This window comes from Alosa pseudoharengus, unplaced genomic scaffold (genome assembly GCF_046254945.1).
Source record: "Alosa pseudoharengus isolate Yale_2024_CS ecotype anadromous, Long Island Sound unplaced genomic scaffold, YU_APseudo_1.1 YU_APseudo_1.1_scf_2, whole genome shotgun sequence".
Lineage (NCBI taxonomy): Eukaryota > Metazoa > Chordata > Actinopteri > Clupeiformes > Clupeidae > Alosa > Alosa pseudoharengus.
The window spans coordinates 15,213,852-15,241,236 of record NW_027468663.1 but is presented as its reverse complement, the minus strand read 5'-3'; the positions used below and the strand labels follow the sequence as shown (position 1 = coordinate 15,241,236).

Below are 27,385 nucleotides of genomic sequence, written 5' to 3'. Positions count from 1 at the left end.
TTTGTGCAAGCCTGTGTCATTTCTTTCACGTCTTTCAACATAAATAATGCATTCATATGCTAGTAGTAATGCCAGAAATTACCGTGTATAGGCCTCTTAGAAATGATTGTTGCATCTTGCATATTATTTAGATGCGTACTCAATCGCGCATCCATGCAGGCAAAACGTGATCAAATGTGGCGACGTTTACAATACGTGATAGCCTAGTTAATGTGAATCGCGGACAATAACCAAAGAAAGGAATTTGCACCTCCATTCACCAATTAAAGGCTGTAGTAGGCCTAGTGTTTCTACATGTACATGTTGGCACAAAACGTCATTTCTGTCAGAAGCCAGTCTATAATGCATACAGGGGTAACATGAGGTGAGTCAGCCAGAAGAGGGGCCTGTAGCCTATTCCTGAATCCTGTCCCTTTCAAACTACGTTAAAATTGTGTGATTAGCCGCCAGCATAATAAAATCTAAATTAAAAGACAAAATCTTAGGCTCCAAACCTATGAGTCTAAGCCTTAGTTTAAAAAAATCTTCAGGTGTAAGTAATAAGTCAAAGAACCACATTCTGTGTAATATAGAGGTTATCAAAAGATACTCTAGTTTGTAATTTCTTTTAAAGTATACATTTTGAACACAAATGGAGTCACGGGTCCAGGGATGGACCATTGAAGTTGCTTCTTCTCCACCCTTCTCTTTTCACAAAACTCTCCGGGGGGGTGCATTTTGTTTGGGGGTCCCTCAGACCCCACCACAGATTTGGTCCCCCCCAATGTTGACATCATGACTACGGCCTTGCATCCAACAGAATCAGCATCTAAGCACTGAACCAGTATAACGTAAAATGAACTCAGGTCTGTGTTAATGAATGTTAGGCTCTGATAGGGACAATCCTAATCCTACTCTTATCACAAGACTGCAGCAAGGAACTGCAACGTCAAATTACACTGTCTGGATGAGTAGGCTAGGCTACGCACAACGCGCAGACGTCTGTGTAGGCAATGTAGAGGAACGTAGGCCCACGCGCGGATTCGATAGGATGGCATCAAAACACTAACAGGATTAAATTTGTCCGGACAGAGTAAGTATGGACGACAGTTTACATTTTACATGTACAGCTGGGTTGTTCGAAGATCGAAGAATGCTGGAGGCCTAACCGAGTGGGATAAACGATTTGGACTCGTCTGGTAGGCTACAGGGCCAATTAACCTGCTTCTTATGTAGGCTTTTTGATTAAGCTATTGGTGGTTGTTTGGAGAGGAAATCAGGCTACAGTCTTGTTGTTTTGATATTCCTTTCATGAATTTAACTGCTTGGTGTTCATGGAACAGACAGTAGATTAGATTGGCCCAGGCTAATCTGGATTATCTTGTCTAGCCGACTATCTAATACAGCCCTTTACATTACTTGTATAATGTAAAGTATAGGGTAGATATAGGCTAGTATAGTTATAGGCTATGTATCTTGTTGTATTAGAAAAAAAAAAAAACATTCGGCAATGTCCATCTGAAAAGGTCTATTTGTGTAGACTAGGTCTAACTGTTTCAAGACTCTGACATTATTTTCTCTCAACAGGTCTAGGATGGATTAGAACAGTCAGCATAATGTTATGCATAGACCTATGAAGCAATTCAGCTTAAGAAATGTATGAGGAAGGAAGTTTCAAAACTTCAGGAAGAGACCGTTAAAGCATGGGGGAACAGTCTTATGCAATATGGCAACGATTTTAACATTTTCCCGCTAGACTGGATATGTATTGCAGATATCTGTAATTCAGTTTTGCCTAGTCAAAACGAACATTTTAGATATCCGCAACTGAATTCTTCCTATCCATAATCGTCATTTCAGATATCCACAAAGACATTCTTCCTAGGACAAATGACGCCACATTTGCCATTCATTTCTATGGGGTTTCAGTTGCAGATATCCACTATGTGAATTACGGATATCTGCAATTGAATTGTAGATATCTGTAATTCCAGTTAGAGATATCTACAATTTGATTCTGACTAGTCATAACTCCAGTTGAAGATATCTTTAATTCACTTCAATTCAAGATATCGGATTAAGGTATATTGGGACATTTTTTGTATTTTTATCTTCTGAGCTTAATATTTTCATCAAGTTACAAACATAACCCAATAAATGACACATTTCTGAATTCCTCAAGGTGTCTACATCATCTTAGTGAAAAATATAAGTCTTCATGATATTTTATTAATGCATGGCTCACTATTTTAGTTCAGTTGTCACAAAACTATTTTTAAGCGACATGTTTGGTAATTTGGGACAGTATGTTTGGTAATTTGGGACACCGACTTGTGGGTGTAAATGAATGTATTGAACTATAATTAAACATGTTAAATAATGTTTTAATGGATTTGTTATCCATAAATATATCTTTAGGTTATGCATTATGTGTAATCTTCTGATTTGGTTAGATTATACATATTATTACGTCCAGAAACATCAGATTTAGACTATTGACTAAGAGAAATTAGGCCTTCAGCAGGAATCCAACAAGTTTTTTGAAAAAACAATAACATTTTATTTATATTTTGTAGAATTAAATGTTTTCATATATTCAACAAGTCATGTAACAATAATACACAATCAACAGCACACAAATGCATCAATAGGCTACTGGTGACACCACCCGCGAGGACACAAAATGATCCTGTAAACCAGTTTCATTGCAGTTCCACCCATGAGACGGAACATCTTGAAGGCTTGAAGGCCATGTCCTCATAGGTCTTAAACCATTGGCTGACGACTACGGGGTTGAAACAAGCAGCCCGAGCTGCAGAAAGGGCCTCTGGCTTCCTCAGACCAAGACGGCAATGTCTCTTCATGAAGGCCTTAAACCAATAGTGGCCTGCCTGACCTTTGCCCTCAGAAAAACCTTTCAATCCATTTGCCTGTGCAAACTGAAAAGCAAGCTTCTGGATTTCTGGCTTCCTCATTGGAAAACCTCATCTTGCTAGGTTTTCGATTATCTCTGCTAATTTAGCCTCATCCTGCTCTGACAGAACTGGCTTTCGTCCTGCTACATGCTTATGTCCTTTGAGCACACCTTTACCCGTCTGTGGAGGGTGGATTTTGGGACATTCCAGGCCCTGGCAAGATAACGGAGCTGAGGTCTGTTGCCTGCCCTTTCCAGTTCCCAGTAGCCTACTCCTGCAATGCTCCCTTCATTCTGCTCTCCTTCCACATGTTGTACTTTCCCTTTAATTTTCCCTGTTTGTTCACTCTCCCTTGCACCTCACTCTCCCTTGGTCTGTCTGTCTTTTACCTGGGTGCCATTCTATTCTGTAAAATGAATTAGTTTCATAGATGAGAACAAACTCATAGATTAGGCAAAGTGCAGAAGAGTCCACACCAAATACATTAACGCTAGGCTAGGTTTACTAGGCTACTAGGCTAGTTTACTAGGCTAGGTTGCTTCAAAAAATTAATATGTCTCATCACTACCATACAAGGTCTAAATAGGCTTTTACTTCATTGTTTTAACAACATAGCCTTTATTATTACTAATTTGTCAGGATATTATTGACATAAAATGATCTGACCCAAATTACAAGGCCCGCCACTACACGCAGCTCTGACTGTTAACAACCTTAGCCTCTAATTTCATCTGCTAAAAGTTGTCTAGGATACATCACTGAGGTTTTGTGTTGTTATAAATGTGACTTTTTCACTTTTAATCAGGTTATTTATGACTAAACTATTGACACATTTCATTGTATACCCAAAAAAGGTTGTCCCAAATTACCTGAAACATGCTGTCCCAATTTACCACACCATGTTTGGTAATTTGGGACAACAAGAAAATGCTCAAATTAAATTAATATAAATATAATTTCAAAACAATGATTGTTTATTTTAGTGCAATATTACATCAAACATATTTCCTCAACATTGATGTCAACATTTAATTAATCATACACACGTTATAGCCTTATATTAAAATCCACCTAAAGCACATGTCATTTTTCTTACCTCTTGATTTTGGGGGTCAACTTCCTGTTTGATGCTGACCACACCCCGCTGTCAGATGTCACCTACATTATGTCATGTGACTTTAATTATATGCTTCCTAAGCAATGTATTACCACCCCTAACTTTACCATAGCCCTTTCAAGGCAGAATTAAAATGCTTTTTCCTTATGCTGTTCCAAATTACCTGATGTCCCTATATACCTGAAGTCACCCTACATGTTCCTTTTCAGATATCTTGAATTAAGTTTTGACTAGGCAAAATGACATTGTAGATATCTGTAAATGGAATTTTGACTAGTCAAAATGACGTTGTAGATATCTCAAACTGGAGTTAGGGATAGTCATAATTTGATTGTAGATATCTATTATCAAGTTATAGATATCTTGAATGAGTTTTGCTTAGAGATATCTGAAATTGGAGATATCTATAACTTTCATTCTGCCTAGTCAAAATGTAATGATAGATATCTTGAATTAGAGTTTTGACTAGGCGAAATGACGTTAGAGATATCTGTATTGCTATGCAAATTAGGCCCGCATCCCACTTTAGGCGGGAGAAGAGCGTGTTGTTGTTCAAATCATCAAATCACATATAGCACCTGTTAACTGTTAACTTTGTAATTAGCACCATGTCAGAGCAGCCAGAGGGCGAAGGAGTTTTTAATCGTCTTTTTAATGCTGCAGCCTATGCAAGACAGGAGCTGGCAGCAAGAATTGATGATTCAATGTTGCTTTGATTTTTTCGATTACAGCCAACACCATTATGAATGGAATTTCCTGTAGCTGGTGCTGGTGAATTTAGTAGCCTAGGCCTTCTAATTAATGTAGGCTACGACATTACAGCCTGCTTATTCTTCTTCCATTCATAGAAATAAGGAAATAAGCCCACTTTTTCTTCGATTATGTTGGGGAGGGGAAATTAGCTGACAATGTCTAAGTAGATGGGCTAGCCTAGAAATCTAGACGGGCTCTGCTACGGAACTAAAGAGCAACGTCTTGCACAATAATTTGCACTAGTCATAATGACGTTTGAGATATCTTCACCTTTCATTCTGCTAGTCAAAACTGAATTAAATATATCTGCAATTGCCATTTAAGATGTGTGACGAGTTGAATGTTGTTTTCAATGACGTGAAGACAGATATCTGTAATTCAGTTTTGCCTAGTCAAAACTAAATTACAGATATCTCTATCTGACGTTTCGACTAGCCTAGTCACAATTACGTTACAGATATCTTTTATGACAATTCCAACTATCCAAAATGTAATTGCGACTAGTCAGAAAGACGTTGTTGATATCTACAATGTTAATTCCAGATAGTCAAACTTAGCGGGTAAATGATAAAATCGCTTTCCATATATGCAATGCTATTACAATTGCCATAGAGCCAAAAATCTCCTTGTGGTCTTAAGTTTTGTCTTTGTACTTTATTTAGTATATTTGTCAGTGTCGTAGAAGTCATGATATATGCCATAGCTCAATAGTTACAGTAGAAAGAAAGCAAGTAGGCCTATCGTTTTTTTCGTAGGCATTTCCTGCAGTTGTTTCTACAAGGGACTCTGTAGGCTACACTGTGACATTCAAACCTGAAAGTGAAAAACAGAAAAAGGGGTTGCAGTAGTAGGCGTACCGTGAACACAGGGGGTGTAACGGGGTTGTAGCAGCCAATAACGTAACTAGATGCACCGCATAGCGGTACAACATACGACCGCCGCTCCGTCCTGTATCCTCTCCACGAAAATAAATCACGCTTGTCAATTTGTCTCCATCTCCTACTCCATCCCCTACTCTTGCAACTTTTGTGTATGCTTGTATGTGTGCCTGTGTGTGTGTGAGTGTGTGTGTGTGTGAGTGTCACCAAGGATTAAAGTTCTCCGTCATAGGACGGATTTCAGTCAATTTGATTTTAGAAATGTCATATTTGAGATCGATGCAGATCCGATGAGAAAAAAAATAGGAGGGGGGGGGGACTGTCACCTTTGCTTTTCCTTTTTTAAGGCAACTACAAATATTAGGTAAATGTTTAAAGACCTAATGTTCTTGAGAACTTTCTGTGTCTCAATCCGTGACCGCTCAAGAAGATACGTCCTATACGGCCTACGTCAGCCATGAGTTTCGCTTTGTAGCCTATGTTGTAGCTACACACTTGTCTCGGGCGTTTGCTTAAAAAAAAGAACACGTATGGAGGACTATAACAGTCTAAAAGTTGGATTATAGTGACACAATCGAGACAGCTGATGAGGTTGGCCAATCCGTTTAACTTTTTTGGATATGATATTGTGAGCTCTATGTGCGAATTCGGAGGCTGTGTTCTTTCCGTGCATCAATGTAGACACTTACTATCGCGAACTCTTGTCAGGGGAGGTCATTCATTTTGGGTGTCACCTATGACTTGAACAGATAGCCTGCTATGCCACCCGATGTAGGCTACTATTATTGTTACAGTTTTTAATCAATGCAACTAACATTATGTGTAAAGCGACGCAATATAAACCGTAGCCTATGCAATTTATTATCCCGTCTGTTATGACATACAACAATGTTTTTCACAATTTGCGACGGAAGGTTTTGACTGAGCGTGTCGAGTAAGGGGGTCAGTCGTGTTTGTGACGCACAGACAGCCTTGTAGCCTATTTTGCTTAGGCCTCACTTTTAACGACAATAGGTTGTGAGTGTATGTTGACAAAAAATAACCATACAATTAAAATAGTCAACTTAAAACTTTGCTATAAAATATTATTGATTTATAGCACAAAACCATAACCAGTGGGCCTACCAGAACCTCGCATATTAGCGTCATGATTTGTGTGCGTCTATTTGGCAAGGCCACTAGCTGTCATGGATGCGTTGTTGCTAAAGGAAGGCAGGTGTCAAAAGTTAAAAAATAAATGCAGATGGGCAGCTGTTGGAAACGGGGGAGAACTAACAAGCCATGGTGTAAAGAAATTAAAGTGCCAGGAGTTTGCTTTTGCGCGGTTCGCTGCAAGAAAATTGTTTATGGATGCAATAGGAAAACGTTTTAGCACGCCACCAATCAGAAGACCGCCATTAACGTTCGTGCACTTCAGGACATCTTACCTGGTGCAACTAGCCACCACGACAGAGGTAGGCTACGTTTATCTATGGCTGACCGTTTTTACGTTTAGAAAGTAAGCTACGCATGTTCTTTCATAGCGCAACACGACCTGTCCTTAACCATATCGCAACCTCTTGTCAAACTTATACAATCTGTTGCTGAAGACAAAAGCGCCGTCTCCAGATTGTCGTTACAAATGCGCAGACCTCCTGCATGAGCACACACAGTATTGCTGCTCATTGGAAAACTGAGTTGTGTGTAAAACTCAAAATGACCATGTTATCATTAAATGCGGATGAGGCAACAAATGGAAATATGAACAATATCTAGAATGTTCTGATTTCTTACTTTGATGAGGAAATGGGAAGTCTTGCAAACTTGATTTTATAGATTTTACTTGGTGTTGAATTGCATATTAACAAGAAAAAAACTCCCCTTTAAACACTTTTGGCCTGAAGTAATTAAATAAGAGTGTGTTAAAGCCTTTCTACAATATTGCTGCAGTAGAAAAGAACAGCAATGGCTAATCAGCAATGGTCAGGGATGGTACTAAAATATATTTTTGTTCATCAGGAAAACTCAATCTCAATCAAGAACACTCTCAATTCGCCTTATTCACAAGGCGGCCATTGGCGGCTAAAACGAGGCTACAGGGTACACAAACCATAGGATTGTTATGTTCTATGCATTCACCTGTAGGTGGCATTAATTATATAGTAAGTGTACCCTGTAGCCTCGTTTTGATTTAAACAATGGCCGCTGTGTGAATAAGGCGAATACTCCCTTTACTTTGCTGTTTGCATCTTTTTGTACATTAAAAACCAATAGGTCGCGACCGCAAAAGGGGTGCTATCTCTATAGGTAGATATGAACAACGTATGACTTATGGCCTGAAAAAAGTTCAGTCAAACGATTTTTTTTCACTTTAATCCCTGGTGAGTGTGCGTGCGCATACGTGCTTGTGTGCGTGCGTGTGAATGTGAGCGTGCCTGTGTGTGTGCATGCGTGCCTGTCTGTGCATGTGGATGCGTGTGTGTGTATGTCAATTTGTCTCCATCTCCTACAGCCTGACCGATATGGGATTTTGAAGGCCGATACAAATTTCGATATTTGAGTTTTTCAAAAACTGATAACCGATAATCGGATAATCGGTCATTTTTTAACACAATGTAAAAATGTTCTCCCAAGGTTCTAATCAAGGTGGGGCATTATTTATTTGAATAGGCCTAACTATCGAGTTTCCTAATGAAAGAAGTGTAGAATAGAAAGAATAGTAATAATAAAAGAGGTCTTTGTTCTACCACATTGCCACAAACTACATGCGTAAAGATTTTTCTGAGACAGGGGCCACATCATACACTGAGGGGCCAGGAACCTGTCAATATCCATGCACAGAAAATCCCTTGTTCAGTAAGGCAGTGGTGTAGTCTATGTGATATGCAGGACTATGCGGTATACTCACTTAAAAAGCATCACCATCTCAGTATACCCACTTAAAATAGGCAAGGATAGGTAATAACATTTGGGGTTGATCACAGTATACCCGCTACAGCTAACTAGACTACACCGCAGCAGTAAGGTGCATATATTTCACCAGTCTCACCTTGTTCAAATACTTTTGCTAAAAAACTAAAAAGCTGATATAAATCTTAACAAATTTCCCATTTATTTATAATGTGCATTGAAAACACAATATATAAAACTAAAAGACACTTCAGCGAAAATGCATTGATATTTTAAACAGAAATCATACATCATATTTGTTCAATCATATTCATTTTTGTTCAATTGGACAAGTTTTACTTCAACTCTTTCCCCTTTTGTTGATAAGAGAAACCACTTTCACTGCCAGTTTGCATACTAGGGCTGGGATAAACGATTATTTTTTAAACGATTAATCTAGCGATTATTTTTTCGATGCATCGATTAATCTAACGATTCATTTTTTCAGTCCGATTCGATTTCGATTCGATTCGATTATCGATTATCTCCCCATTAATTTACTAATAGCAACTTATACATGTTTATTTACACATCTGAATGAAAAAAACAATTATTTAACATTGCAATATATGTTTATTGCTCTTAAAAATAACAAAATAAAAGACTATACAAGTGCAAAGTGATGCATTCTTAGTCAGAGGTAGCAGTCAATAAAGTTCAGTAGTGTATGTCTAATTCAGTGCCTGTCATTTTAAAACGTTCGTGTGGGAATCCTTGCAATTAACATTAACACAGTGAGTAAAAAGTGCAGCTCAATTAAATTATTTTATCTTATCTTTAATTTAAATAGTAGGCCTACAACATAGAACATCAATGTGTGGTGGCCGGTTTTGATTTTGTGGTGCCCAGCCACAGATTAGTCAACGTATGGAAAACACTGAAGGTGTAAAATTAAAAATATTTAGCAGCACACGTTATGCTTGACGAATCGATGCTCATAATTTGCGTCGACGTATTTTTTGCGTCGATGTCATCGATTACGTCGACGCGTTGTCCCAGCCCTATGGCATACATTTAAATAAACACACACACACACACACACACATAGCATGTGAGCAACAACTACATCATATTTACACAAATGTTTTTTTTTTCAACAATTATTTTTACAATGGTCTGATTTGGAATGGTCTTTGAAGCCACCGTCTTGCTTAATGGGGGGCGGTGGTAATGGTGTGTGTGTGGTGTGTGAGTGTGTGTGTGTGTGTGTGTGGGGGGGGGTTATGACGTGTGTGTTCCACATTATAACATCCACATTTCAACATCCCTTACCGGCAACCCTTCACTCAACACCACTATCTATACAGGCTGAGTAGTGTACAGCCACTAAATGTGTTTGTATGGTCATGTTTTTAAGCAGTTATTTTAATAAACTTAAAATAAAGTGCTATTACATGGCTGCAGATATTACAAACATCAGTCAATAGCGTAATAACCAATAATAAATCACATTGTCACGTTATTGGTTCAGAAATCACATTATTGGCAAGTTATTACATTATTGGTTTTATTACACTAGAATTATTACGTTATTGGCCATTATTACGTTATTGGCTGTTATTACATTATTGGCTGCTACAAAGGTCGAGCGGAACTTGTGAAAAACTGCTGCAATTTGCCTTACACTCCATTTCAAAACTCACAGGAACGCAGCAGCTGCTGTCAGCTGAGGAGGATGCTTGGGTGCGAATCAGCGTTGGGGCTGCGCTACAGGCTGACCTTTGTGTCAGGGCTACTGGAGTGCCTGTGTTTTGCTGGTGTGGTGTTTGGATGGGCCTCTCTGGCCTTTGTCCTCAAAGCAGATGGCTACTTCAGTGACCTCTGTGTGAACACGACAGAGTCCAACAGCACTCTTCTGAATACAGGTGCCTGCATTATTTACCTATATATAAATCTTAACCTGGGCTGTGTCCACAATTTGATGAGGGCTTGTTGTCTAAACATGATGCGGCTGTAGAATATACAGCTGATTATTTAACATTTTATGTATGCTCCTGTTATGTTTTTTTTAAACCTTTTAAGTAATTATTTACTTCCACAAAACACACACAAATCTCCACAGATTGCAGTGGGCAAGATGAGCAGTTCTCCTTGGTCTTCACCATTGCTTCCTTCCTCAACAACTTTCTCACCTTGCCCAATGGCTTCATTTTTGACCACTTTGGGACCCTAGCAACAAGATTTATGGGAATGTAAGTTTATTTAGAATTTCTGCATGGGTGTGTCAGACAGTTAAACAATGCTGCACATGAAAATGGCTATAACTGAAAATGGAGATAGTGTTGGGGTCATAGAGATTAACAGACGTGTGTGAATTTTGAAAGATAAGGGCCACCTACCATTCGTTGCATTATCTGCAGCTAATTTCATCGAAATCACACTGAAAAAAGTAAGGACTTTTATTCTAGTTTGTGTAACTATTTGAAATGCCTGCAATTTCACATGTGGCCCCACACGGACCACAAAATAAACTAGTGCATATTCTACATAGCTTGTGTTGGGGCAATGCCAGGTGAAGTATACCTCAAATATTCCTTCAAAATGAATTTGAAGATGATCAAAAAGAGACACAAAAAGTGTACCCCCAAAATAGGCATACTGCATACTGTTGTCTTAAGTTACTGCAGCTGTCATAGTGGCAAAGCTGATGTAAACATTACCATTCTTTTTCCCAATGAAGGTTACAGGTTAACGAAACAGAAATTTGCATGCTGTGAATCTATTATCCATTACCCTGCAAGGTCTTTTTACTTGTGATCTTTTTCCTACCTCACACAGAACCCTTTACACCACTGGGACCCTGTTGGTGGCGGCATCCAGTGCAGGTGAATCATTTGGATCGTGTGCAAAATAAAAGTCACTTTCCCATGTCAACAAATCTCACAGATTTCTATTTCTCTTTTCCCTTTCACACATTGTCTATGTCTACTCTCTTTCGCTCTCTCTCTCTCTCTCTCTCTCTCTCTCTCTCACACACACACACACACACACACACACACACACACACACACACAGCACTGTCTACCTTGCTCTTCCCAGCTCTGTCCTTCATTGCTGTCGGTGGCATTTTGTTGCTCATAACAAATATGCAGGTATGAATTTTTGCTTCTGTTGCTTTACAGTATTCATCTCTGTAACTGTGAATCAAACCTATTGCTATTCTGCTAAAAGCAACCTAACCCCACCTCTCTGAACACATCTAGGTGGGGAACCTCTTTGGCACACATCGCTCTACCATCATCACCCTCTACAATGGTGCCTTTGATTCTTCCTCTGCCATCTTTTTTTTTATCAAGGTACCTGCAGTTTGAATGTTTGAACTATAGTATAAATGCTACACATTTAACATCATGGTCATATCATTACTCTCATTCCATAAAGGTGCTGTTTGAAGGTGGGATTTCTCTGCGTCTCTCCTTCCTTGTCATTTCTGCATGCAGTGTCATCCATTTCCTTCGCACCATCTTTCTCATGCCCATAACACACATTCCTCATCCCATCCCAGAGGGCTACACATATGGGTGAGAGAAACCATAACTTCCACACTAGCAGATGCAGTCAGCCACAGTGGGTGTAGTCTGAACACCCTGCTGTACCCTGCTTTAGATGTTCCCTTTGACTTGCGGTGAACTTGAATAATCAAACGATGCCCAAATCTATAATCCCTTTGTTTATGTAGAACTCATGTTAAAAAATATATCAGAACGATCAACCTATGTAATGAGCTGAGTGAACCCCTTTTCTCCTGTCCTGAGGAGTGAGTCAAGGGGTTGGCAGGGCAGACTAAGAGAAAACTCAAACTGACAGGTAACACAGGACTGCTGAGACCAGACTGTTGTGAAGTCACCACACTTGCCTATTCATGGATTTCTATGCAACGTCACGAAAACATGCATGTGCAACCTAGAGGCAGAAAGCACCATAGAACAGCATAGAGCAATGCAAAAGAGCAAAAGAATAAAATTAGTTTTTGTGCTGAAAACTGCACCAATTCGAAATCACGATGGTTGGAGAATGTTTAATATGTTCAATATCCCTAACGGAATGCATGTCTTCGCCAAAAATGACAAAATACGATGTTATATTAATGCAAATGAACGGCAAACTTTGAAATATAGTCTGAAATGAGATGTTATTATCATTGAGACAACAGGGGTATACAAAAAAATCCGATTGTAGCTTACAGCAGCCGACTATTTAAGTTTATAACGTTGTGGACGGCCACCAAGCGTCTTCTGCCCCACGGCTGCGCGCGCATAGTTTTGATGGTAAACGGGAAACCCATGTATAGGTCTAGATTATCTCTGCAGGGCTACATGGTTCCTACTGACCGTAGTATCACTGTGTTGATTGAACAGAGTCAGCTGTGGGAAGTCCAGTAGCTACAATGTGGAGGAGTATGAGAGCTCCCGAGCAGTTGAGCAGTCAGGGGGAGCCATGGGACAGAGGGAGATGGATGAACTTTCATCACAGCTAGAGGATGGACACCGGTCTCGGGACACTCCAGAGGAAGGTAGTGGTTGGCCATTATGGCTATCAGCTAGCTACAGTACATGTAAGAATGTGAATGGAAACGTATATACGGAAAGTACTGTCTCTTTTGTGTTGGCAGAACCAAGTTTCCGGTCCTGCTTCCTTTCCTGGTTCTTCTTTTGGCACCTGCTGTGGCTCTCTGTCATGCAGCTCCGCCACTACCTCTTCATTGGCACCTTGAACCCAATGCTCAACCGCCTGGCCAACCAAGATCCCACCCTGGGTGAGCAAAACATTATCCAATATGAATAAATATGCAAAATATGAATATTTAATGTGAAACAGCGCATGTTAAAGTGTGCCATCATGGACACTTAAATCACTGTGCCTCCAGACTCAGTGTCCTATTTGTCCCCATTTGTTTTCCAGTGAGTCAGTACACCAACGCCTTCGCCTTCACTCAGTTGTTTGGAGTTCTATGTGCTCCTTGGAATGGCCTCCTCATGGATAGACACAAGGGCAAGCCATTGCCATCAGGTGAGCATTAAACCTACATGTACTGCATGAATCAATATATTAAAAGGTAGATACATCTTGATATGGCTAAAGGCTAAGTCTTCAAGGGTAAGCACACACCAAGCTGATGTTTAGGTGGTGAATATACTGTAGCATCATAACATTCGCCTCAGCTAACCCTCTTCTTCCTGTGTTTTTTTTTTGTGTGGTTTTTCCCTGCAGGAATGACGGATAGGGAGGCCGACCTTCGCTCCGCTGTCCTCTCCCTCTTCCTCACCTCCCTCCAGTGCCTGCTGTTCTCCATCTGTGCCACGTCCCCTCTCCTCCCTCTCCAGTACCTCACCTTCATTCTGCAGGTCGTCAACCGATCCTTCCTGTATGGTGGAAATGCCGCCTTTATCAGTATCGCGTGAGTAATTAAGTATAGTGGTGCCTCACTTTTCCACATCTCTCTGAATGGAACAGTCGGCTCAAAATGCAAACTCAGCATGCATGGTTCACAGTCACACTACACTTCAATTGTAAACATGTCAGCAGATACACAATTATTTCAGTATTTTGCTCCAAGGGGAACTGAGTGACCTTTGTTATACTTCAGGGCCCAGTCTCCCGATAACAACGGAGACACAGTCTTATGAGGGTTTTCTACGATTCACGATTCATTTCACGATTCACTACGATCGTTTGTTTAGTTTTTCCGACTGTTTCCCGAACATGCTCGTAGCGTGATCGCGCGTGCACTGCTCTTAAGATGCTCTTAAGGGGAACTGTCCACGTTAATATTCTGAAATATCCTCTAATTTGATGGTGATGTCAGGTGTCTGCACGCCACAGCTATAGGCCTACCGTTTAAACTTCGGATCTACACATTAATTCACATCAATACGAAAATAGGAAAACTTTGACATTCGCATGTAAGCTTCCCAAGTAGGCTATATACCACACACACAGGGGCGGAGCTACGTGGTGGTCAGGGGGGGCCACGGCCACCACTGGTCAAAGCTTGGCCACCCTGCTGGCCCCCCCACCTCCGTTCAGTGAAAAGTAAAAAAAAAAGAATTGCTGCCGTTTTCGACAACACTTTGCAAAGCAGGGACTGAACCAATTACTGCACTCTATCTACGACCATTGGCCCAGTCAGGAAGTGTAGCCTACGGTTCTGATCACATCGTGAGTAGGCCTAGTGCAGCAGCAGCAGCAGCGGGACAATTCAAGCCATCTGTTAAAAACACTTGACAGCAGACTAGGCTAGCCTACTACTTAACCTCAGTACCAGGTGAGTTGATGAGTTGGAACATTAATGCTAATAAGATGTTAGAATGTGTCACGAATCATAGCCAAGTGAGCTGCGTTGGGCTGTCCTTGTTAGGTAACCTAGGCTCTGACATTGATGTGTGGGGCTGATCAAAAATAATCGGATGCCCGCGGGAACGCTGTTACAAGAATATTTCGATCAAATTTGGGTGAAATGCAAGCATATTAGGCACATATCTCCAGATGGCTCCAGGTAGGCTAATAGGGCCTAGCCTAGGCTACTTTATAAATACATAATTTGCTGACTGCGTGTGGTTCTTGCCATAGCTGGTCAGGCAGAGGCAGGCTGCTTTGCCTGAATTCTTTGTTACATTGCTCCGGAACTGTTCATCGCAGCGAGATGAAACCTTAATTGCGTGACAGAGCAGAAGTGGGGCTTTCCAACGAGACTAAACACTTGTCTGTGCGATCAAGTATGAAAATAAAAATAAATATCATGTCATTAAATAAAATTGATTCATATTTACAGTTCGCCTGCGCACCCATTAGGCTACTATAGTTTTAATTACTCGCGAACCCGTGATCGCATAGATATGGAAAGCATATCAGAAGAAAGAGGAGACACAGGGCTATCTATTGGTACCAAGTATGTCGTTCCTTCTGGGCTATAAAAACAGACAACAACGTGACTGCAAAATAAAATCATGTACAAAAACCAACGCAGCACACCCATTAGCCTACTCTCGTTTGAATTAGGCCCTACTCACGAACCCGTGATCGGATAGATATGGCACGCATGTCAGGTGAAAGAGGAGACAAAGAGCTATCATTTGATACCAAGTGCATCCGTCTGGGTTATAAAACAGACGAAATGACATCAAAATAATAACTTCATATAGCTCGACTTACCCCACGTTTTTGTGTGTTGTGGTGGCAAACGCTATCATGTGTTTCTCTATGGCAAAGCATGTTCATAATCCGGTTTTGAGATCCTAGCAAATTCCTGCATGGCATCCAATTCGAGACTCACATTGCATCCCAATTTATTCGACAAAGAAACACCTTTTTGCCTTCACTTTGTTCATGACAATGTAGTAAAAAGTTGTTTTAGAATCATCATGAGTGTACAGAACATGCAAACTCGGGTTCAGTCAGGTCAGATCAGTTCGTGTCACAGATATGGAGCGCAGAAAGGGCATTTTTCATTACTGTGTCAATGGCACTTACAATGACCAGGATAACTGCTTATAACTAAAGGTAGTGAGAATGGCCAAAAATAGAGTAGCCATAGGGCTAAATAATAATAAAAAAAACATTTATTTCCATAAGGCACACACCACATATTTTTCACATTTGCTCAGCCCCAGAGAATCCCTCCACCATGATATTGCCAGATTCAAAACAGTCTGCCCTATGCACACATGTGCCAGCTTGCAGTGGTGAGATACATGTCAAAATATAAGAATTTTTATAATACACATTTTGTATTTTTATTATTTAAAAATCAAAATGAAATCAATGCAAGTATTAATACATGACATAGTGGCAGATCTGGGTAGCCTAGACTCTGTTAAAAAAACAATATATAGCATGTGTGTATGGCACTTACATTGACCAGGATAAATGTTTCTAAGGTAGTGAAAAAGCCCTTAAAACAGTCTAGGGTTCTAAGGGTTAATTTCTTAATTCAGAGCCATGTTACTTACAGCCAAGTACTTGGAGTGGATATCAGAAAGAAATATAGTTTGGCCATCAGTATGAGATCAAATATATACATACAATATTTGTAATATTTATTATTGTTCTTTGCGTTAACATCATTTGAATAAAACTGATTAAGTAAGGTGCATTATCATAATATTTTTTATTGGCATTGACCTATTTATGGAAAATATGTTGGAGTGGCCAACAAACTGACCTGTGTATCAGTGTTGGCTTTGCACAATTTATTGCCACTATTAAAATAGGCTATCCTAATCTTCAAAACTTTTTGAGTAGTTTTCAAATAGTAGTTTTGATTCCCAAGTGCCACCCCAATAAAAAGTCTGGACCCAGCTGGCCCCCCCTATAAAATAATCCTGGCTACGCCCCTGCACACACAGACATAAATAATAATTATTTAAGACTAGATTGTTGCACCGTTTATGTCTGTGTCACTTAAGAAGAAAGAGGTCGAGTAAGAAAATAAGAAAATGTGTTAAATAACATATAAGCCTAGGCTTAGATTTTGACACAGCACAGACTAATCCACAGGTTCCTTTCTCTGCTTTTACCTCATAGGCCTAATAAAATATAGATAGATAGATAGATAGATAGATAGATAGATACTTTATTGATCCCCAGGGGAAATTCAAGATATAGATTATAGAAAATATATAAGATTATAAAAAATATAGCCTTCACTTAGCAAAGATAATGGCAAACTATTCTGGCAACGTCTTGTTTCATAACTTGATTGCATTTTTGTCCGCTTTTAATCACATTATTATGACCAATAAATGTATGCTATTTTGCACGCTAAAATCTGAAAAGTAAACACAATAAAGAATGGGAACGTCAGTTGGTTAATGTATTTTCTAAGTTGTAATTCCTCTGTATGTCCTGTTGGTGACCTCAGTGAGAAGTACCTGTTAAGACGCTCAGCCTGTAACGAGATCTCTGGAGCACTCGTAGATCTACAAGTGTTTTCACGACGCGCTTAAGCTACGATGGTTTCGGGAAACAGTCGGCAAATCTGAAGACGTTCGTAAAAGGGACTTTACGATGCTCTTAGGCTTACGATGCTTTCGGGGGAAGTGGGCCCAGATCAACATGACCTTAATTACCCACAGGTTCCCAGGCCAACATTTTGGGAAGTTGTATGGCTTGGTGATGTCACTATCTGCTGTAGTCTCGCTACTTCAGTACCCCTGCTTCGCCCTGGTTAAAGCACTAGATGGGGATCCATTATATGTAAGTGTTATGCTTTTCTACAATGTATACAGATGTAGAATGTCATTAATGCATTTTAGAGAAAAAAAAATGAATACATGTTATACTAAATGGATTTTAAAGATAGGAACTGTGAGCAGTTTAGAGAAGCAGGTTCTTGTTTAGTTGCATGTTTCCAAGTAGGGTTGAGCAAATCTTCTCAAGGTAGATTGTGTAAATACGGTTTTAAATTCTCTTTGTACTCTCTATTATGTAAATGAACGGTTTGGCCTGCATTTTATCTCTGTCAGAAAATGACATATGTCTGAAAAAGATTGAAAACAGCTGTGGTCATCTCTGACCTCCACATAGGTCAAATCTCTTTCTCTATTCAAACATGTCTGCCTTAAATCAATTAATTACAGACCTCAGTATCTTTCAGCCACATTGCTTGATAACAGCCCTTTTAACCCTTTACTCTCTCTTTTTTTCTTTATTTCTTTCTCTCTCTTTCTCTCTCTCTTTCTTTCTTTCTCTCTCTCTCTCTCTGACCCTCCCACCTCCCTCTCTCCAGGTCAACATTGCCTTGACTCTCCTCACTTTACTGGCTTTCATCCATCCCCTGTACATCTACATCCACTGCAGGAGACTGGCAAATGAGAGAGAGACATTCTCGGACATTCCTTTGAGGGAGGCCAGTCTCTGGAGGGGATTCAAATCCTGGTAGTCTGACCAGCTCAAACCAGCTGTGAGAGTTTTTGGTCTAAAATCAGCAAGCTACTACCTAAAAGGCTAAATTTGCATACTGATAAAGCATTGATGAAAGCATGCTAGCTGGTGTCCTCTTGGTAATATAGTTGGCAATGCCAAGCTGTGTTAGCTTGTCTTACATTTTTGAAGGTACCACATCTACATGGTAAGCAAGCCTGAGGGACGTGGGAACGACGACCTAGTTATCTGTACTTCACATAAGCATATCAAAATCAAACATCAAAATTAATCTGAAGATGATACTAAAATTAGTTGCCTATAAAATGTACACAAGAATGCAATACATTCCAGCATGCTGTTGTATTCAATATGTGAATACGAAAAAAAAATCATTTTAGCATAGTTTTTTTAACAGCTGTTCTCAATTGTTTTGTTTTTTTATATATATTAGTATTTTCAATTATCTTCTAGAATTGTGCTGGTTACATGTGTCTCAGGTCTGTCAATCATATTTGAATGCAAATTGGCTATAGGCTGCTGCTGCACAGCATATTAAAGCTGATTTTCTGTTATATTGCCAATCTGGACTTCACCTGTGTTACATTTGTACAAAACCAAACAAAATTAATAAAAAAAAAATGTAAAATACAGAAACCTTGTCATTATATTAACATTAAACTGATTTCACTCCAGATGTTAGCATTATAATGTCAGTGTATTTTTGTGTACTCCGCGTATTTACATGACTATAAAGTTTAATTGTAATTTTGCTTATTTACAATCTAAAAGGAGTTAGCATTTGATATTTGAAGCAATTGAAACATAAGTGTAACTGAGTTTCAGGCATTCATAGTTGTGAACTCTTTACCAGTGGACACATACTTCAACCCTGGAGGTTAGACCCTTTAACTACCACTAGAGGGAAGCCAGCACACCCGAGAAGCAGATTCTAAATAGCAAGATATTTCATGAGGAGCCACTTCAGGGAACCAGGATTGCACGATCACAGGGGGGAGGTTTCAGGTACATTTTTAGCATTTTTGAGCATTCTTGAGCTGCAAATGTTTGAAATGTATAAGTTTTAAAAGGCTCATGGGTAAAATATGTACACACTCTGGAAAAATCCTTATCTAAAGAGTTTTAGACCATGTCTAACCACGACGTGACTCATAGTCATACAACATATCATTTTGAAAAGGTACCTTTGCCTTTTTTTGGATTTTCCATGGGGTTTCCATGTAGGGTATGTAACATTGTAACATAGAAGTAATTAGCACTTTTGACTGAGAGGGACCTGATTGAGAGTTGAGAAATAAATTACCCACAATGTCAAATAAAATAAAAAATCACAAAAATGTAAGCTAAAATGTAATGGAAAACTCAAAGAAATCACTTATTCAAAGCAATCACTTATTATTAACATTCTATTGCTAACCTTTGAGATTACATTTCTTTTTTCAGTATTACATCAGTATGTAAGCATTATTGGCTAAATTTAGGCTAGATTAATGTCACTGCTGCATTAATGTAAATCACATATACAGTATACTGTAATAAATGAATATATGTAAATATATAAATGTAAATGTAAACTAATTTGCCCAAAACTTGTCCTTTAAAGATCTAATATGTGCAAAAATATAAATGAAATTGTGTGTAACATGTTCATGACAGTCAATATGACATTGTCACATACATTCATATCCTGCAATTCATTCAGTTATGACCTTAACCCTATCCCAACATTTTCATTGGACGATATTTAAAGCTGTCACATAGAATTTATTGAAAAAGGTGAAATGTTGTGAAATGCCCAGTCAAGACAGTTGAAGTGCAAATATGACATCATACACAGACTCACACTGATTTGGTAGTTTATTTAGGGTAATCATTAAGTAAAGTATATTGAACATCTTAAATCCTCCCGTACCACTTCATTTGAACTCTTCTTCATAAGACTCAAGCAAGCGACATAAGCAGGTCAGAACATTTTCATGACAATCACACCATTAGTAATAACAGTGCTATGATAACTTATTATCACATGATATGGGCTTCTGTGTCATCAAACACCAGCAGCTCTCATGACAGTTACTGATAGTGTACATGGCACTGTTATGGCATTTAACATTAACTGTCATGATCATATTAAAATGGACTTGGTCATAATTGTTATGACAATGGTCATAATTGTTATGATGGATGGTTCAAGTGAAGTGCTACCCACCCCCACCCAACCCCTTATATAAAGTTGTCACTATAGTTTATGTGTGGCACAAAAAAAACACGAGTAATAACATGCGTATGTACATCTCTCACAAGGTCCGGCAAAATTGTATGACCACTCACTTCAGAGATGACCACAGCTGTTTTCAATCTTTTTCAGACATATGTAATTTTCTGACAGAGATCAAATGCCAAACCGTTCACTTACATAATAGAGAGTACAAAAAGAATTTAAAACCGTATTTACAGAATATTTCTTTTTGATATCAACACAGGGTGAGAGTGCTAGAAAAATAAAAACAACATGAATTTGTACATAAAACAACATAACAGGTTTGACACTATACGGTAACCCTTAACTGGGCAATCACATTAGTTCTGATTGGTTCCTTCATGATGTCCTCACCTCTCCCACTTGGCTTCACACAGTTGTGTGTGTGAATACTAGCGGGACATCATTCGGACAAATTCTGTGGATGAAGAGTAAGAAGATGTTGTATATTTCTGCTAGCATTCTCTCTATCAGTGTCTCTAACACACACACACAGACACACACACACCTTCAAAGTCGACCAGGCCATCCCCGTTGAGGTCTACATCTCTGAGGATTTCGTCGATCTCTCTCTGATTCAGCTGCTCTCCCATCAGCTTCTTCATGGCTTCCCTGAGCTCTGCCAGGCTGATCTGACCATCTCCATTAGAGTCAAACTATCAGAGAGATAGGGAGAAAGACAAAAACAAAGAGAGAGAGAGAGAGAGAGTTTGAGCAAGAGCTGAAGTTTAACCCTGCAAGGTGTTTATATTTTTGTTATACTCAGCCAATGTCCCTAGGTCTGGTGGACCCACCACATTACAGTTTTTCACAATTGCTAAAACAATTTTTTTGAAACGTTCCACCCTTTTCTCAAAAATGTAAACACAAACCCGAATCTCAAACTACATTCACAAAACCCGAACAACTCTGAACAATCGCTTCAAAACCAAACACTGTCTTCAGATCATCTCACAAAGCAGTCAAAATGAAAACACTACTGAGCAGTCATTACACACTATATGTGTATACATAAAAAAAAATGGAAAACACTTTGTTCATGGCAGCTCTTTTAGCTCCAGGAGAAATTGGCATTCTTTACAATACAGTAAATTTTTCATTTAAAAAACAAAACAAAACAAAGTATTGATTAGTATTGATTATTGAGAATGGGGGGTTGTGTATGCAGTTTTGAAAAAGGTTTTGGAAGGTTTCAAAAAACAGATAGATAGATACATAGATAGATAGATCGATAGAAAATGTGTTTTAGCAATTGTGATTTGACATACATAAATAGTACATAAAGAGAAATAACATTTGCAACAGAATCAAGGCTTAATGTGTAGAGGTGACCAACCTCTCTGAAAGCATCCCTCAACTCTTTCACTCCGATCATGTCTGCTGTCTCAGCCAGCATCTTGGGGCCCATTAGGTCCACAAAGTCCTCAAAGTCCACTCTACCACCACCTGGAGGACAGGAGTAATCACTGCATGAGTCAGGAGGTGCTCAGCTGTCAGCAACCAACTTTTGAAAACACTGAAATGTATTGTATAAACAAATAGCTACATTTAAGGCCATGTGAACAGAGCATTGCTAAAATTGAATTCAGTAGAAAAAAATATGTTTGGAAAGTTATTGGATAAATGATTTGGATCAGACATAGTGGTCTATAACAGTTTAGAAACCTAAATTATGACCAGAGTTTTCCAAAGTGATTCGCTTTGAGAAGATGAAACTCTTAATAGACAGTAAAATTTAAGAAAAGCTGTGTGACGCACAGATTTGCTGGCTCAGTTCGATCAGCTCCATCTCTGTGGGCATGTATCCCATGGTCCGCATGCACTCGCCCAGGTCTTTACAGCTGATGAAGCCGTCCTTGTCCTTATCGAACTCGGTGAAGGCCTCCCTTAGCTCTGATCAAGGATGGAGCAGGGGACAGAGAGCAAAGAAACAAAAGTTTAACATTGTTTGGTTTTCTTGCAATGGTCAAGGGATTGAATGCTGGTATTGTTTTATACCATTAGAATACCAATTTTATTGATAGTGCTATGAAAAGAATACCCAAATGAAAAGGAATAAAACATTCACAATGATATGGTGGTATAAAAAACAGAGGCAAGGAGGGAACAGGGTTCAGTTTAAGGAAATAGGTTAATGTGCTGACTTGGTTGGTTAATCGGGGGGGGGGGTCAGTAGGTACATAAGATAGGGACACACATCAAGTCACTTGGTGTGACGTCTGCATATCTGTACCTTCCATCTCCTCCGGCCGCAGATCCCTGTCCTGCAGTGTCCCAGTTTACAGAGAGACACATAGAAAAGCTGATGGTGAGGCAGAAGACAGAGACACACACCCTGGCATTTCATATGAGACAACACTACAAACCTCACCACAAAGCAACACAGACAGACAAACACAGATAGTCACACACACAAACACACACACACACACACACACACACACTGAAGCACTTGAAAGTCAGACAAAAGCACAAAAGATGTTCAGATAAAGATGAATGTACAATACAAGATTCAGAATGAACACTATTTAACCAAAAGCATTGAGGGCCAGATGTACCGGTATGTACATTTGCGAATGTAGTGTTATCAGCGCCATGGCCAAACCGCAAAAAAGCGAACGCAGTGGATCTTCAGTTTACATGCTATTTATCATACCTGTAGCTCATCGGGTAATTAGCGCCTTTCTCTGACCCCTATAGCAATTTGCGAACGTTCACAACTGAACACATCCTACAAAGGAGCAAAACTGGTGCTATCAATAGCAGTTCTGTTGTCTTTGAACGTTTCTCTTACTGACGCATTTAACCGCAATTTGGACTAACACCTGCTTTTACAAGGCGGTTCACCATAAAACAGACGTGCGCTTTCATGGGTAGTTTTCGTACATACTGGAGAATACCTAATTAGGCGCACTTTTTTACATGAAACTCCCACTTTCCCCTGACCAACCTATGAATGCATATGCATGACACGCCTACATATCACAGCATGTTTTTATGCGCACGTTGCGAAGAAAATATGCATCAAGTGGGCGCAAAAGCGTTAGTACATCTGGCCCTGAGTATACTAATAATGACAATCATGATAGACGGCATTTAAAAATGAACTCAGTATGTTGATGTGTTTAAGATCGGAAGATTGCCAAATGGAGACGAGCAATCGCTTGGATAGTTTATTTTTTTTATATTGACAGTCAGTCCATCCCAACAATCTGTTATCATATCAATGCCCAAAACAAACTCACAAAAATAGTTTCAAAAGTCAATACTTTAAATAGGATATTATGGAATCAAGGTCTTCACTAATGACAGGCTGACTTGGGAAAGTGTCTCGATTTAGATTAACATCTTCTGTGCAGGCATGTTCCCTGTTGGCGTGGGCCAAATAGGGTGTACTATCAGGGTCAGGAGTTACTACTACGCTGACCAGATTAAAAAAATCTCGAGTAAGGTTGCCAGGCAACAAAAAGAGATCAAAGAGAATCTGGTTTTGATCATTTTGATTCTCTCTCTCTCTCTTTCGCTCTCTCTCTGTCTTTCAAAATTCACACAACTCTATAAAATCTGTTACCACCTCCATCCACTGTTTGATTTACTCCAATTAAATGAACCAAAAAACAGTATATTGGTCTGGCATTATCTTCACTATCACCATAAATCACATGACAGATGTGCTAATTCCAATATCTGTGTGCCACGATAAATAAAGCAGGCTTGGAATAATGCTGCACAGAAGTGGGCTGGAGAATATCGGGCCCATAGACAAGGGAGATTATATCATCACACTAAAATATAAATCACTAAGCTTATCTACTTTCTTTTCACTAGCACTTAATTTTATCATCTGCTGGTACCTTATATGTTCTCTGAACAGCTAGACAGGCAACAGACAGACGGACAGAGATTGATAGAAAATGAGCGATAAAGACAGACATGAGAAATAACACAATATGGCGGGAGTCTCCTGGAGAAGCTGGAGTGGAGTGGATCCATATTCACTGGGATTATCAGTCAGATGTGGATCAATATGAAATGTTAAAAGTGATTGAGCATTTATCTCACTCTCTGTTCCATATCGGTTCACTCAATCCATCCAGGAATTGTGTATCATCATGTAATCTCACTGTATGTGTGTTAAAAAAAATGTGATACAGTTTACAGTGAAGAACAGTGAGACTCTCCATCAGTGAATACTGCTGCTGATGGTTTACTGGTGGACTGTAGATTTCAACAAAAAACACTGTTTTCAATCTAATGGTCAGTAGATATGAGTGATATAGACTCTGTGGGCCATAATTTAAATGGTGAGAAAAGTTTGAAATCTAACTATAGCTAATTTAAAAGCACCCTGTTTGACTTTAACTTAATGTTTCCAAAATCCGAAATCGAAACACAAAATAACTGCTAGGCCACAGGAGTTCTGAGATCTTTTTCTACAGACTGCTGTCGGTGCATTCCTCTATTATATCGGAGTTATGGTCATACTTTGTTGCAAAAAGACACACATTTAGTTTGTTTATTATTGCGCTTCTCAACCAGACATGGACCCCAAGAGCAAATCTTGTTAAGGGTGCCTTTAACAATTAAGCAAAATCTTTTTGCTAATTTGATACTGTACCATGAAGATGACTCAATGCTCCAACATTAGTGGGTCGGCTCAATGATCCCACAAGTCACACAATAGCTGTACTTTAATGGACACCTAACTTTGCACTTTGCATAAATTAGGGTCCAGTGTGTTAACGTTGCCATTTGAAAGGGTGAACCCTTAATAAAAAGTGTAATGAGATCAGCTTGTATCTCATTAGCTTGTAAGTTTGAATTGCATATATTAACTAAGATCAAGACTCGTGACTCAAATCATCATTATCATCATGCATTAGTAACAAATATTGACAAAACAAGAGATCAAGATGATACCACTATAAACAGTTTCAATCAAAATGTCCACCCAAAGCGTCCGTTTCCTATTGCCCTTTGAAGGTTGTCCTCTGCACTCACTTCAAGGACTCAAGGAGCTTTGTCTCAATTGAGAAACGGTGTGCTAATGGACAAGAGCAATTAGTGAAAGAAGGTATGATAGCCATGGTCAGGATATTGCACTGCGGCAACTGGTCCGCATCTAGCACTGTCGGGCAGCAGTTTAGTGTCATCAATCTGGGATAAGTGGGTCTCTGATGACGCTCAGAGGAGCGCAGAGAATAAAACATCTAAATTGAAATCTCATGAAGCCAGCTGAGGTATCATTATTCAGCTTCACTTTCACTTACACACACATTTTTGTTTCTTGGTGAGTTTATGATGGTGCAGATATTAAAGCTGCCACAAAATTACTCTACCTCCAGTAGAACATGCAGGCCATAATGCAACACTTGAAAAGTGTACAAGCTTGTCCGACTGCAGAGAGATAACAGAAGTTACTAGAATACTGTACAGGTATACACACACAATGCTCCCACTGCACGCTATTGCCACACCTTTGCAACATGCTATCCTAAGGATGTAATTTACTAACTTACTGAGATGGAAACAGCACCACAGAGTCCTCCAGTCACACCACATTGTGCATGAGTGTGAGGATGACGGATGATGTCATGGTGGAGAGATGGAGGAGAGGAGGGTGTGTATGAGTGGATTAGATGGTCATGGTGGCTTTGCTGGGGACGATACAGAAAACGCAGTTCATGACAGCAGAACTCCAACAGAGTGGAACTCGACATACCGTGCCCACTGACAAGCCTGTTTTTTTTTGTTTTTTTAATCTTGAGTGTAAAGTGTTATGTGTGTGCTAAGAGAGTGGTTGACTGTGTATTGGAGCGCTATAAATCTGTTATTTAGCTGTTGTGTCTCCATGCAACCTTGGCTCTGATTGAGAGCATGTGATTGCTGGGAGCAGTTCTGCATGTCTGTGTACGTACGATTTGGGACTGGGCAAAGCCTTGTCTGAGGAAGATGCAGGCAGGCCCCACTATGTTGTGAAGCATGGTGCAGTTCTGGACCAGGGCGCAGAGCGGTTCGTCGAACGCCTTCTCACTCCCCAACTCGTCCTCCCCCTCCTCGTCTGCTTCTGGACCCCCAACGCCCCCCAGCATAGTGGCGGCTAGTGGCGCCCCACTCCTCTGTTGGGGCAGTTGCACTGACCCCTTGGAGAGGGACCAGGCAGTTAACAACCAGTGTTCCAAACAAAATTATTTTAACAGCTCAGTATAGCTGTCAGTCAAGTTGTTTTCAGTTCATTTGACGAACTGCATCTAGGCTCAGTGGCATAAATGCATCGTAATGCAATAAATATGTAGCATTGTAAAACTTAAAAATGCATCTGAATTCATGAAACATTCATCAGTTTTACTGGTGCAGTATCATCAATCAACAAAGAAGTCATGAGAATGAGAATAATTGTTTTTTTGATCGTAGATAATAGTGCCATTTCAAGACATTTGGCTACTGAATGCTCAGTTCTTCAATCACAGCCAATGCAATACCTGAATAAGCCAAGTACACATGCGAAAGCACAACTTATAGCCTGTGATAAAACAACACAAAAGCTTTGTCTCTTACCTTCTTCATTTTGTCTCTCTTGGAAGGCTTTGTTCCCATTACCTTTCTCAACTCTCTTCCCCAGGCTCTGGCTCTTCGCCCCTTTCTCTTTTCTGCACCTCCCTCCTCTATCTAT

General features: G+C 39.6%; 2 protein-coding genes across 2 annotated transcripts; one reads left to right on the top strand and one right to left on the bottom strand.

Moving 5' to 3' along the window:
• The first annotated feature begins 1,005 nt into the window (after window positions 1–1,005).
• On the top strand, window positions 1,006–19,118 carry slc43a3a (solute carrier family 43 member 3a). The gene is made up of 12 exons (XM_076293904.1): window positions 1,006–1,178; window positions 10,216–10,435; window positions 10,633–10,762; window positions 11,349–11,395; window positions 11,586–11,662; window positions 11,774–11,866; window positions 11,952–12,091; window positions 12,929–13,326; window positions 13,473–13,580; window positions 13,782–13,968; window positions 17,645–17,765; window positions 18,298–19,118. The coding sequence occupies exons 2-12, from the start codon at window positions 10,246–10,248 to the stop codon at window positions 18,448–18,450; spliced, it is 1,644 nt and encodes a 547-aa protein (XP_076150019.1). The 5' UTR covers window positions 1,006–1,178; window positions 10,216–10,245; the 3' UTR covers window positions 18,451–19,118.
• Window positions 19,119–21,104: 1,986 nt separating this feature from the next.
• cabp2a (calcium binding protein 2a) lies at window positions 21,105–27,309 on the bottom strand. Its single transcript, XM_076293909.1, has 7 exons — window positions 27,271–27,309; window positions 26,631–26,855; window positions 22,946–22,976; window positions 22,471–22,605; window positions 22,049–22,158; window positions 21,221–21,368; window positions 21,105–21,130 (listed from the first exon to the last, which is right to left on the bottom strand). Exons 1-7 carry the CDS (start codon window positions 27,307–27,309, stop codon window positions 21,105–21,107), a joined length of 714 nt encoding a protein of 237 aa, XP_076150024.1.
• Between the last annotated feature and the right edge of the window lie 76 nt (window positions 27,310–27,385).